Raw genomic sequence first — 13628 nt, forward strand, 5'->3', positions numbered from 1 at the left:
GGGATGGGAAGGCAGGTGGGAGGGGGGGGGGGTCAGGATGGGGGACACATGTACACCCATGGCTGATTCATGTCAATGTATGGCAAAAACCACTACAATACTGTAAAGTAATCAGCCTCCAATTAAATAAATTAATTAAAAAAAAAAGAATTAACAACTTAAAATGTTCTCAGTAAAGACAGTGTCCATTTCTAAAAATTCCTCATCAAGATGAATCTCAATTATCCCACACACAAACCACCAAACCAGAGCAGCTAACATCAATGCTGCTTAAGACAGGAATACAACTGAACTCCTTGGCAAATGCTTGACGCATATGGTAAATATAAAAGATAAAATAAATAATGTAACTCCTTATAATAACTGGATTCCAGACTAAAAGATAGTAAGATAATAACAGTATGGAAAGACAACATGTTACAACCAATTGCTTTTATACTTAATTTCTAGACAGTCCAAGCTTACAAGTCAGAATTTTTTTAACGATTTCAAATTGCCACCATAAAGTATCATTGAATATATGAAACTGCCATGTTATTCCCTAAATAATCCACTTCCTCTCTTGTGCTTGTCTTTTTTTCAAAATCATGTATTTCTGTAAGTAGCAGTAATAGTTGCAGAAACCTATGATTATAGTAAAAACTGCTTACTTATATACTTGATAAGTATTAAGATAAGCAAATTATAAACCTAGATAGCATACTAAAAAGCAGGGACATTATTTTGCCAACAAAGGTCCATCTAGTCAAAGGGATGGTTTTTCCAGTAGTCATGTATGGATGTGAGAGCTGGGACTATAAAGAAAGCTGAGCACTGAAGAAATGATACTTCAGAACTACAGTGTTGGGAGAAGACTCTTGAGAATCCCTTGGACTGCAAGGAGATCCAACCAGTCCATCCTAAAGGAAATCAATCCTGAATATCCATTGGAAGGACTGATGCTGAAGCTGAAACTCCAATACTTTGGCCACCTGATGCAAAGAGCTGACTCATTGGAAAAGACCCTGACACTGGGAAAGATTGAAGGCGGGAGGAGAAGGGGATAACAGAGGATGAGATGGTTGGATGGCATCACCGACTCAATGGACATGAGTTTGAGTAAACTCCGGGAGTTGGTGATGGACAGGGAGGCCTAGTGTGCTGCAGTTCATGGGGTCGCAAAGAGTCAGACACGACTGAGTGACTGAACTAAACTGATATATACACACACACCTCTTGAAATGGTCTCCTCTATCACTATAAGACAGAACTCTTCTCTAAGATCCTCCTCATCTTCATATACTGAGGATTGGCAAAGATTTTTTAAACAGAATACAAGAAACACTAACCATAAAAAAAAAAGATAGATTAGACTTCACTAAAACTAAAAACTATTCTTCAAAAAATCCTGTTAGGAAAAGGTAAAAAGGATAACCAAAGACAGACTGGTGTTCATACATATATCTGTCCAAGTACTTATATCCAAAATATATATAAAATTTTATATATAATAATAAAGACAAATCATTAGGTAAAATAAAAAAGGGCTTGAATAGGCACTTCACCCAAAAGAGGAAATTCATATAGCCAAAGCCTTTGAAAATGTGTTCAGCCTATCATTATTCATCAGGGAAGTAAAAATTAAAGTCACAATGGGATACCACTAAATAGACACCAGAGCGGCTAAAATTAACAAGATGGCAAATATCAAGATCTAGAGCAACTAAATTAACTCTCATTCACTGCTGGTGGGAACATTAAATGTATGACCAATTTGGAAAAGAGTCTGTAGTTTCTAGAGCTAAATATACACTTATCTGTGACTCAGTAATTCCACTCTTAACCATACAACCAGAGAAATAAGCACATCTGCCATCAGAAGACATGTGGAAGAGTATGTTTAAGACAGCTTGATTAGTAGCAGCCAAAGACTAGAAACATCCAACTTGCAGTGGTAAAGAATCTGCCTGAAATGCAGAAGACATGGGCTCAATCCCTGGGTCAGGAAGATTCCCTGGAAAAGGAAATGGCAACCCACTGCACTATTCTTGCCTGGAGAATCCCATGGACAGAGGGGCTGGCAGGCTACAGTCTATGGGGTTGCAAAGGAGTCAGACACGACTTGATGACTAAATAAGAGTAACAACTTACAACAGGACAAATCTCACTGCTATTTTGTTGAGTGAAAACAGCCAGACACAAAAGCTCATACAACTAAGTCAAGACGATAGAAATCATAATCTGGTCTAGGGGAAGGAGTAGAGGGTAGAGGGGGGCATTAAGAAGCTTTGTTTTACTGAAAATATTCCTCATCGGAATGGTAGTTACACAAGTACATACAAACGTATGAAACACTTAAGTGTACTTTAAACACTTTAATGTACAAAGCGGTATGTTACAACTAAAAAAATATTTTCCAAAGGGAGTTTGGAGTTGTCTCCAAAAAGACAGGATGATCCTTGTCTCAAGAACCATCACATGATCCCCTCTCTGTAGTCAACTCCCACTCAACCTCTACTACTCTTTCCCAGTCCCATTAATTGGTCACTAATCTATGTTTCCAGGGAACCTTTTGACGTACATTTACTGGCACTTAGCATTTTATCAGACAGTGGAGGATACAGGAGCCTGGCATGCTGCAGTCACGGGGCTGCAGAGTCAAGAGACGACTTAGCAACTGAATGACAGCAAATCAATGATTTTGTCTTTTTATGTTCTTGGGCTCCAAAATCTCTATAGATGGTTGACAGCAGCCTCGAAATTAAAAGACACTTGCTCCTTGCAAGAAAAGTCATGACAAACCTAGACAGCATATTAAAAAGCAGAAACATTACTTTGCCAACAAAGGTCTGTCTACTCAAAGCTATGGTTATTCCAGTACTCATGTATGGATGTGAGAGTTGGACTATAAAGAAAGTTGAGTGCTGAAGAGTTGATGCTTTTGAACTGTGGTGTTGGAGAAGACTCTTGAGAGTCGCCTGAACTGCAAGGAGATCCGACCAGTCAATCCTAAAAGAAATCAGTCCAAAAAAAAAAAAAAGAAATCAGTCCGGAATAGTCATTGGAAGCACTGATGCTGAAGCCCAAACTCCAACACTTTGGCCACCTGATGCGAAGAACTGATTCAGTGGAAAAGACTCTTTACTCTGGGAAAGACTGAAGGCAGGAGAAGGGGAAGACAGAGGATGAGATGGTTGGATGGCATCACGGACTTGATAGACATGAGCTTGAACAAGCTGCGAGAGTTGGTGATGAACAGGGAGGCCTGGCGTGCTGCCGTCCATGGGGTCACAGAGTCAGACACTACTGAGCGATTGCACTGAACTGAAGACATTTTATTACTTAAACCTACTTAGATCTGTAAAAACCTGAAGAAAAAAAGTTCTCTAAAGGGCAGAGGTTTCCATTCTTATTCACCCTGCTTTCCAAATGCCTAGCACAATGCTATGTAATGCAAACATCAATAAATGCTTTTTTTGATTCAAAGATTCCTACGATTTACAGAACAATACCTCACTAAATCACACCCTTTAAAAAGACAGTTTCTTTCCCCCTCTTCAATGAGACTCTTATATAGCTTCTAAAAAGAGATGTGGTGGGGGGAAATCCATTTCTATGGACTGTGAAATTAACTTGAACATCATAACCAACCAGCAAAAGAATGGCTGCCTTAAAGAAAAATATATGGAAAGGAACACTGTGGGAAAGTAAATGATTCTCTTACTTTAACAATAAGCTCTTACATTTACTACATACTGTACTGTTCTATGAGGTAACCACTATTATCAGCTACAAGTTAGACAGGAAGTTCAAAAAACTGTCCCAGGTCCCATGAGGGCCAGAACCTGCAGTATGAGAAGAGGGAAGACTAGGAGGTCAGTGTTACAGGACACACATGCCAACAGAAAGCTCAGTGAGACTCTTTTTAAGAGGATAAAGAAAAAGAAATTCAAATGGTCAAATATATGAAAAGATGCCCTACTTCACTGATAATAAAGGAAAATCAAATTAAAACTACATCAAGGGAGGGAATTAATTCCCTGGCAGTGCAGTGGTTAGAACTTGGCGCTTTTACTTGGCAGTGGCTAGGAGGTTCAATCTTTGGTCAGGGAACTTAAGATCCCACAAGCTGGGAACTTCCCTGGTGGTCTAGTGACTAAGAATCCGCCTGCCAATGCAGGGGACAAAGGTTCTATTCCCGGGCCGGGTGGAACAACTAAGCCTGTGCTCTAGAGCCCCGGCTCCAAGAGAGAAGCCACATGAGAAGCTCAAGCACCGTAACAATGTGTAGCCCCGCCCCCACACCTTCCCCCAACTAGAAAAAGCCCCTGCACAGCAAGAAGACCCAGAGCAGTCAAAGAAGATAAATCAATCTTGTGCTGTGCTGTGTCATGCTTAGTCACTGAGTCTGACTCTTTGCCACCTCATGGACTGCAGCCCGCCAGGCTCCTCTGTCCTTGGGGGTTCTCCAGGCAAGAACACTGGAATGTGTTGCCACGCCCTCCTCCAGGGGATCTTCCCAACCCAGGGATCAAACCCAGGTCTCTTGCATTGCAGATGGATTCTTTACAATCTGAGCCACCAGGGAAACCCAAGAAAACTGGAATAGGTAGCCTTTCTCTTCTCCAGGGGATCTTCCCAACCCAGGGATCAAACCCGGGTCTCCTGCATTGCAGATGGATTCTTTACCAACTGAGCCACCAGGGAAGATCAAAATAAATCTTAAGGTGGGGGGTGGGTGGGGTGGTGTGCGGCATAGTTGATGCGACAACCACTACATCAGGATGTAATTTCTCATCTATTAGATTGGCAAAAATATAAAAGTTTGGCAAAACCCTCTTATCAAAGCTGTGAAGAAGGCAGACACTAACATAGCTGATAAAGGCACAGCCCCTCGAGAGGCAGTTTGGCAATATTTATTAAAATTATTAATGGTTATATAGCTTTTGATCCAGCCACTCTCATCATTTTGGAAACTTCTCCTACATTTATAATTACACATGTACAAAATGACATATGTTCAAAGATCCATCACTGCAGCACTACTTGCAACAACACAGGACTGAAATCAACCCCAGCAGTTATACAAGTTTGGTTAAATGAACTGCTACAGCCACACAATGGAATACTATGAAGCTGTTAAAAAGAGAATATTCTTTATGAACAGATATGAAAAGATCTCTACTACAAAGCATGTTACACAAGCGAGGTACACACACACAATAAAATTCTTGATAATGGGAGAAACTTGGTATAGGACATAAAGGAACTCTAATCTTTGTAATGTTTCTGTAAAACTAAAACTGCTCTAGCTCTAAAATATGAAGTTTATATAAAAAATAAGATACAGAGAGTATATGGTTTATTAGATGTTGTATAAGCGGAAGGATAACAATACTACATATGAATCTACTTGTAGTTCCATAAAGAATTCACCAGTAATTAAGAACAACAGCTATATATTTGGGGGAGAGAAAATAAGAAATAAGAAAGGTAGAAAGATTTCTGAATATAATTTTTTTTTAAATTTCTTAAAATTGTTAATGATTCTCTTTTCCAATAAAATTAAGTAATTTAAAAAAAACTGCACATGAAGTACCTCCTTCTCTAATGAAACCCAAAAAGTGAGTTTCTGGCACAGGAGTGTTTATTAATATATACCAGTAGACACTGTGTTTAACAACTACCAAACTTCTTTAAAGACAAACTTTTCATCTCTATGGTATATGCTTTCCATAGTTACAAAGCAAAATATTTTAACTTTTTATGAGGATAAAACGAAAAATGGTTTTTACGTGAAATTGCTCAGAATTCCCCAAATACATTTATTTGACACAGTAATTTATGACTAAGCTTAGTAACACGATCTCAAAGTGAGAGAAAGAAATCAAATCCTTTAATGCTCCACAATTTCAAAATTTTTTCATATAATAATCAGAACTGTTCACTAATTAAAAAGGCTGAAACCTATGACACTGAGAAAACACAATTAGAGTACAAGGTACTAACGACAACCAGGCAATTTTAGATATCCATTCAAGGTGCTACTCTGCCTACTAGCTGTTTTCAAGACCCTACCTTCACAATGACTTTTTTTTTTTTCTGGTCTTCAAATTATAAAAGTCAGATTAAATTATCTTTACTTTCATCTACTTTATAAAATCGCATGCATCTACAGGAATATTAAAACAAACGGTTCTTTGAAAAAATTTTTAGGAGCACGAAAGTATGCCTATTAAGAAACATGTTAACTTGAAGTTAAGGAAAAAAACTCATATACACTTACTTACCTTAAAAGGTTTGTCTCCGCTGTGTGTCAGCATGTGCCTCTGTAACCAACTCTGGCTGGTTGATGGAGTGTTATATACTTTACAGCCTTTCCATAAGCAAACAAACACCTGTTAACAGAAGAGCCATAATTATTTTCATCACCTTTTTCAACAGGGACTTCTATTCCCTGTAAATTCAAATAAACATGCTGCAAGTCTTCAATCGACAAAGAGACATTGAATGTACCAGTCAATCAAAATGCTTACTGTAGGTACTTTCTGAACCTCCCACATGAGGCACAGTTTTAACCGTTCCCCTTTAAGGCTGCTGTCCACTCCCTCAATAAGGAACTGATATACCAATCCCAATGAGTCATTCAGAAGGAAATATACAAAATATTAACAATATAGTGCTAAGAATTAGAATGATGGGCCATAATTTACATTATATATTAATGAAGGAACAAGCATGTACTAACTGTAAATATTAGGAATATATAAAGGTATAAAGAAACAATAACAATAAATCAAAACAGTCAACTGGTAGATACTGATAGTTTCACCTTCAAAAAATGAGTGAACAAATTTTCCAATTATAATTTTGCTGCTGTTGATTTCCTATTCTCAAATGCATACCAATATCCAATGTTTATATTATATTTACATTGTTTTTATTTATTTAAAACGATTTCCAATTGCCTTGATTACGAAGCAAAATCTAATACAGAATGCTAAAATTAATACAGTTGCAGAAGCTAGGACAGCAGTTACTCTGTAATAATAGACCCACATTCTTGGGTTCAGGCAACTGAGTATGACTGGGTTAACAACCAACATGATTTTTACCATCTTCCTACCACTGAGATACCAATTTTTTTTGACTGATTCTATTTTTATCAAACTGAACACTGAAAACTGATCCCCATCATCAGTAAAAGAAGTATGAACCTGCAATAACCATTACATTCAAAGAACCATTTATAGGCTCTATTCTTTTCTAAGGTTACAACAATTATAAACAGAGCCACACTTTGAAGATTGTAACGTACTGCATATAGAACAAAACAAAGATACACACAGGACTGAGGAAACAATCACTAAACAGTAAGTTTAAAAGAAAATTTTTAGAAGTCTAGAAAAACAGTCTAAAATAACTGAGATCAATTTTTACTCAAAACCATTTCACAACGAGACAACACTGTTACTGCTATTGATGTGCTTAAAGCATTTGCTAGTTTCTTCTAGTTAAGCAGATATGATGTCACAACATTGCCTCCTTGGGATTTAAAATTCCTTAACAAAAAAAAAAGAAAAAAAAATCCTGACCCTAGTACATGTTTATAAAATGATTCCTCAAGTTCCCAAAATTAAAAGTCACTTTTTAATGAATGTAGACAAGTCTTTAAAGGCACACCAATATGCTGTCAAGACTAATTCAGTGTTTAATAATCATATGTGGATATCAATCCTATCAATTTCCTAACTCAAGACTACGAAGACTCAGTCTTAAATTTTCAATCCAAGTAATAAACAGACTGGTTTAAAATGCTTTCACAAGTCATACATAAACAGGTATGTCCTAAAGCAAGTATTTGGGAACAAAATTAATCTCAGTTAGGCAAAAAAAAATTTTAACAGTAAAGAATTGTTATAACTCTTAAGAAACACCTGTGCTGAGTTACTCTCAAAGAAACAACAAGATAAATACTCACTTTCTGTCCCCACCCAACAGCTACAGCCGGGAGAAACAACCATGCCTGATTTCTAATTCTTTTTCCTCTGAACAAACACTGCTGCTGCTAAGTCACTTCAGCCATGTCTGACTCTATGTGACCCCTTGTACGGCAGTCCACCAGGCTCCCCCATCCCTGGGATTCTCCAGGCAAGAACACTGGAGTGGGTTGCCATTTCCTTCTCCAATGCATGAAAGTGAAAAGTGACAGTGAAGTCGCTCAGGCCTGTCTGACCCTTAGCGACCCCATGGACCGCAGCCTACCAGGCTCCTCCGTCCACGGGATTTTCCAGGCAGAGTACTGGAGTCGGGTGCCGCTGCCTTCTCCAGAACAAACACTAATAGGAGGCAATTACAGGCTATGTGATTCCATCAGATAATAGCCTCAAGTGTGAACAGGTATGGTCTATCCTTCTAGATGGAATAATGTCTAGTAACACTATTAGGGCAGCAACACCTTCAGGTTCAAAGAAAAACCGTAACCTTCAACCTAGTGAATTTTATAGGAAATGAGATAGGTGTAAAGAGATCAAAGCAAACTATGTTTAGCTATATTCGGGTAGAATATTAATACTTGAAAACTACTCTGAGGGGAGAAGTAAACTTGCATAAGGATAATCTTGACACACAAAATGGGCACTAAAAATCCATTATCAAGTATTCCCCAAAACCACAAATCTTTAAAAAGCTCAACTTCCGTAAGTCCAGTCCAAAATGTGACAAAGGGGTATTTGATCTGAGACTTTCTGTATAAACAACATATGAAAAACATTAAAAAAAAAAAAAAATTTTTATACTCCATTTTTAGAAACTTTCTCATTGTAAAAATTAACACTAAAAACCAAACATTACAGGAGTTCAATATGAATGGAATTATTCAAGAACAAAATCTGACATGGTTCCTCTAAACTATCTTAAAATGAATTAAGATCTAACTATGTTAATTAGAACACTGAGGTGCATAGTCCAGTCTTTCATGATAAACTGACTTAGTTAAAACAGGTTGTATTAGAGATAACAAACAGAACAAAAGTAAACAACCTAAAATCTAGCCAGCCCTTTCATATTTTGCAGCTACACAATCTTCAAAGAACCACTAAGTCTCTATTTCTTTTGTCACCAAATAGATGCTATGAGTACACACTTGTTTTAAGTCCAGAACACAACAAAAATGCAAGATAATATTTTCTCTCAGGACTAGTTAACAGAAAACTTGGGTTTATATTAGACACTGGAGGTCCCTTCTCAAAATAACTGCTGCAAATCTTCTTCTGCCAGACTGTCCAAGGAAAAAAAGAGCACACGGCCATCAAAAGAATATTTTTCTACTACCAACTTCAGATTTACAACGACCTCACTTGTAAGATGTAGAGGTCTAAAATTTCAGTGTTAGAGGGAGGTTCAGGCTTTCTGCTAAGAAAGCCTCTAGAAAACCTTGCTCATTACTGTCAGAACAGGTCAGCTTTACCGTCAGGGGTCTCCTCCAAAAGGCCTAAAATGAAGAAGTATGTACAAACCAAGGATAGTCCTAGTCTCCTTACTTTGGTCAATTTTCCTGAACTAGCGTATTTATCTAAATGTATGCATGGGCTTCCCTGGTAGCTAAGATGGTAAAGAATCTCCTGCAATGCAGGAGACCTGAGCTCAATCCCTGGGGTCAGGATGATCCCCTGCAGAAGGAAATGGCAACCCACTCCAGTATTCTTGCCTGGGAAATGCCACGGACTGAGGAGCCTGCCGGGCTACAGTCTATGGGGTCACAAAAGAGTCAGACACAACTGAGAGACTAAACAATAATACCACCACCAGCTTTACACCTATGATGGACTGTGTGACAGTAAAGATAAATGCACTTACACCGGGTTACCAACATATCATACATGAAGTGCATAAATGAATCCATCGAAAAATAAAGTAAATTTTAAGACTCACTGCAAAATAACAGAACACAATCTAACAAAGTCTAATAAGCACGTATAAGGAAAATTCTGTTACTACTGGTAAAGTAAAATCAGCCTAATACTCTAAATAGAGCCAGTAAGCAATATAATTTACATCCTCAAAGGGAGTGAAAAAAAGCCTACTTTTACTAAATAATTAGATTCCTTCTGTAGTAAAATGATACAAAAAGATTTTATATTAAATAAGAGACAGACAATCTAAAATAAAGTCAGGAAGGGGTTGAATGGATGATCTCAGGGTTCCTTTAAGCTCTTAGAAAAAAATTAGCTCAGTTTTTCACAAAATGTGAACATATAAAAGAGAAGTAAATGTTTTTTACATCTAATTATTTTGTCTCTAATCAGTCTACTCTTTCAAGATGAAGGCTATAATTTTGTATTCTGTAATTTTTAGCCACATTAAGTGTGTTAACATTTTCAATTTCCTCTGTTAAAAGATATTTAATAAACAGAGGACAACTATTCAGTAAGCTCTCACAATACAAGGGAAAAACATCTCTCATTTATTGCAAAAGATATGCCCAATTTCATGTTGCGTTCAGAATCTAGTAATATCAGACTGGCAATCAAAACTCAAATTGACCTCCTAAGATTGACCCCATTTCCTAGCAGCATTCAATGTAACCATGAGAGTCTACAAGCCTAATTTTATGTTAACATCAAGGTAACTCATTCAACTCTCCAAATAGTAATACCTTGTCATCACCTCCCCCAAAATATCCCTCTGGCCCTCTTGCCTCAAGCACACCAAAGAACATATACAAAACTAAACTCAATAAAAATAACACGTGTAAGAGCACCCCTGATAAACAGATTTCTTTCTGGCAACTGTTTTTAAAGTGAGAAATAGTTAAGACAAGGGAAAAAAACAAAAACAGTACACTAATGGATCTTACTGAACCACTGGAATCCTAAAAGATGAAGTTCCTGTCCTACCAAGACTTACGTGTGTAATAAGAGGACACAGGTCTTCCAAATTTGACTAGCAAAATAGCTCGGTCTAGTTTCTAAAATCCAGTCATGCATGGAAGTATGAACCCAAGAACACAATTCGGTTTTACTGAACAAAAAAATATTTTAAGTTTTTCTTGCTTGTCTTTATTTTTTAGAGAATAAAGTACTTTTCTGACTTTTTAAAAAAAGGTATATTCAAAAAAAAAAAAAAAGGTGCTTAAATGATAAGTTTAACTTTTACTATAGGATTAAGTATCCACCCACTTTGAAAAGGTCAAGAAACCTTAAAATTCCACTTGCCTTCAGCCTCCAAATACAATTAAAGTCCACATGACATGGCAACATAAACAGCTTAGGGCAGGTAAAGAAGTTACTAAGCTGTTTTAGTTTTCCCAGGGTGAACAGCAGAGTTGGATGAGAAAAAGAACAGGAATACAGGATGTAGATCTTACTAACTTACTGCTCCAAAAGAACTGTCATCTTTCAGTAATTAGAAACATAAAATCCTCTAGAGTTGCCAATAATTTTCCTCATTTGTTTCTGTTCCACTGTGACAGTGTCACATTTGGGGTAGAAAGAAGAGAATTAAGAACTCTTAAAATGTCATCAAAATCAGCTGTTTTCCACTATACAGGAGATAGCGAGAATAGTCAAATTTAAAGACACAAAGTAGGACCATGGTTACTAGGGGTTAGCAGAAGGGAGGATTAGGGGGGATTATTTAATATGTACAGATTTCAGTTTGGGATGATGAAAAGTTATGGAGAGGGACAGTAGTCATTGCAGAGCAATGTGACTGTACTTAATAATGCCACTGAAGTGCACACTTAAAAATAATGAAAATGATTTTTTTTTAATTTCCCTTCAAAGAGGTCATTTAAAAAAAAACCAATAACTACTCAATTGTAGTTGAAATCAGGCGTGTTCAGGGTGGTATGGCCATAACATAACTACTCTATTTTAAAGCACAAACCAGATTGAGATTTCCTAAATTATCTAGTAGTAATCAAGTTTTGGGCTTCTCTGGTGGCTCAGTGGTAAAGAATCTGCTTGCAAAGCAGGAGACAGAGATGTAGGTTCAATCCCCGGGTCGGGAAGATCCCCTGGAGGGCATGGCAACCCACTCCAGCAGCCTTGCCTGGAGAATCCCGTGGACAGAGGAGCCTGGCTGCACTCCATGGGGCTGCAGAGGGTTGGACACAACTGAAGCGACTGAGCACACAACTCATCACGTTTTCAAATTCTCATTCAAACTTTCACTCGGAAAGCTTAAGTCTATACACCAAAGACTGGTATGCAGAAATAATGGGAATGTAATGAAATGTATTTTCTTCATTTAGCTGAGCCTTTAAGTCTGTAGTTTAGCAACTAATGTCCTTCAAAGATCAGAACTCCTTTCTTAAGTCAAAATAGAATTACTCTTAAAATTAGCCAGAGAATCTTATTATTTGTAATAAAGTAATTTTATGAATAAGCATTCAAGAAATGACATGGGGGGGGTTTCCGTTTCAACAAGTTTAAGGTAGAAATACCAAAACTTCACGCCTGGCTCTGTAATATCAGTAAGACACATGCAGGTGCAGTGATTACATTACACATTTAGTCCGTAACTCCATTTTTTCTACAAATCTGTCAAAGGCTGAAAACATTCTCATAAAGGCTGTGTGCCAACTCAACTTGCAGGATCAAGACTTAGAAATGTGAAAGTCTCCTATTACTACTAAGAGATCATGCCTGCAGAGCCTGGGATCCTGCACGTAGTTGCCAAGTCAAGTGACTATAAAGCATCATGCCATGGTTCACAAGACTGCCTTGGTGGTACATAACAAGTGACTCCAATCACTGGTTCACAAAAGGCAACTCTGTAATGACCAAGAAACCAAGGGATATACACAAGGGGGAAAACAAAGACTGTTACCAAAGCAGCTCAACCACTGAGTGGGTTATGCAGTGAAAATACCATATAATGGGCACAGTTCATTAGCAACTTATTGACCAGAGATGTCTTTTGTTACCCAAATGTTATTGACCAGAATGTTTCAATATTCACTTACATAACCCATTGCCAACCATACATGATAGTTTCTGCAAAAATCCCCCAGTCAATAATGTGTTAATACACCCTCTGACATCTACACAGACCCCACATGTATTAAATCTAATAATGAGACAAATGTTCACTTATACAAGTTTAAGTAACTGAAAGACTGCTGAAACACTATAACATATTGTGATAACAGTAAATATTTTTTAAAAGAAATTTCAAATGCAATACCATTGGTAAAAATGTTAGGAGTCCCTATTATGGCTGCACACTTTTTAAAAAAAGATCAGTAATACAATCTAAATATTAATACTACCTTGGAAACAGTTACCCACTTACTTAAGATTTTAATCATCTTAGTATCAGTCTATCTCAATAGTGATACCACACTGATAGGCAGTGTGTGGCCTAATAAATTATCTGTACTTAAAAATGTGACATTAATTTCTAGAAAACATACTAAGAATAGTTAACTATTCAAGACAAAAATCTAGATAAAGCTGAAAAGTATGCTATCAATTTTACAAATATTTTAGTCCATTATGCTGTGACTCACCTAATTTGCTTTAGCTCTTTACTATTCAATAAAAATTATACAAACTGACACAATTAAATGGATTCCTAAAAGTTTACAGATCAATACCATGTGAGCTCTGACAAGACCTGGGAAAGATGATCAATAATCACAA

The 13628-nt window shown here is 37.2% G+C and overlaps 1 protein-coding gene across 2 annotated transcripts in view; it reads right to left on the reverse strand.

Annotated features, from left to right (window-relative positions):
• The window catches only part of AEBP2 (AE binding protein 2), a 66595-nt gene that overhangs the window by 28141 nt on the left and 24826 nt on the right, over window positions 1–13628 (reverse strand). For both annotated transcript variants that reach the window (XM_065940651.1, XM_065940661.1), the window contains exon 3: window positions 6270–6377. In XM_065940651.1, the coding sequence (XP_065796723.1) occupies window positions 6270–6377 (108 nt within the window). The remainder of the gene's footprint in view (window positions 1–6269; window positions 6378–13628) is intronic.

This window comes from Muntiacus reevesi, chromosome 1 (genome assembly GCF_963930625.1).
Source record: "Muntiacus reevesi chromosome 1, mMunRee1.1, whole genome shotgun sequence".
NCBI classification, from domain to species: Eukaryota; Metazoa; Chordata; class Mammalia; order Artiodactyla; family Cervidae; genus Muntiacus; species Muntiacus reevesi.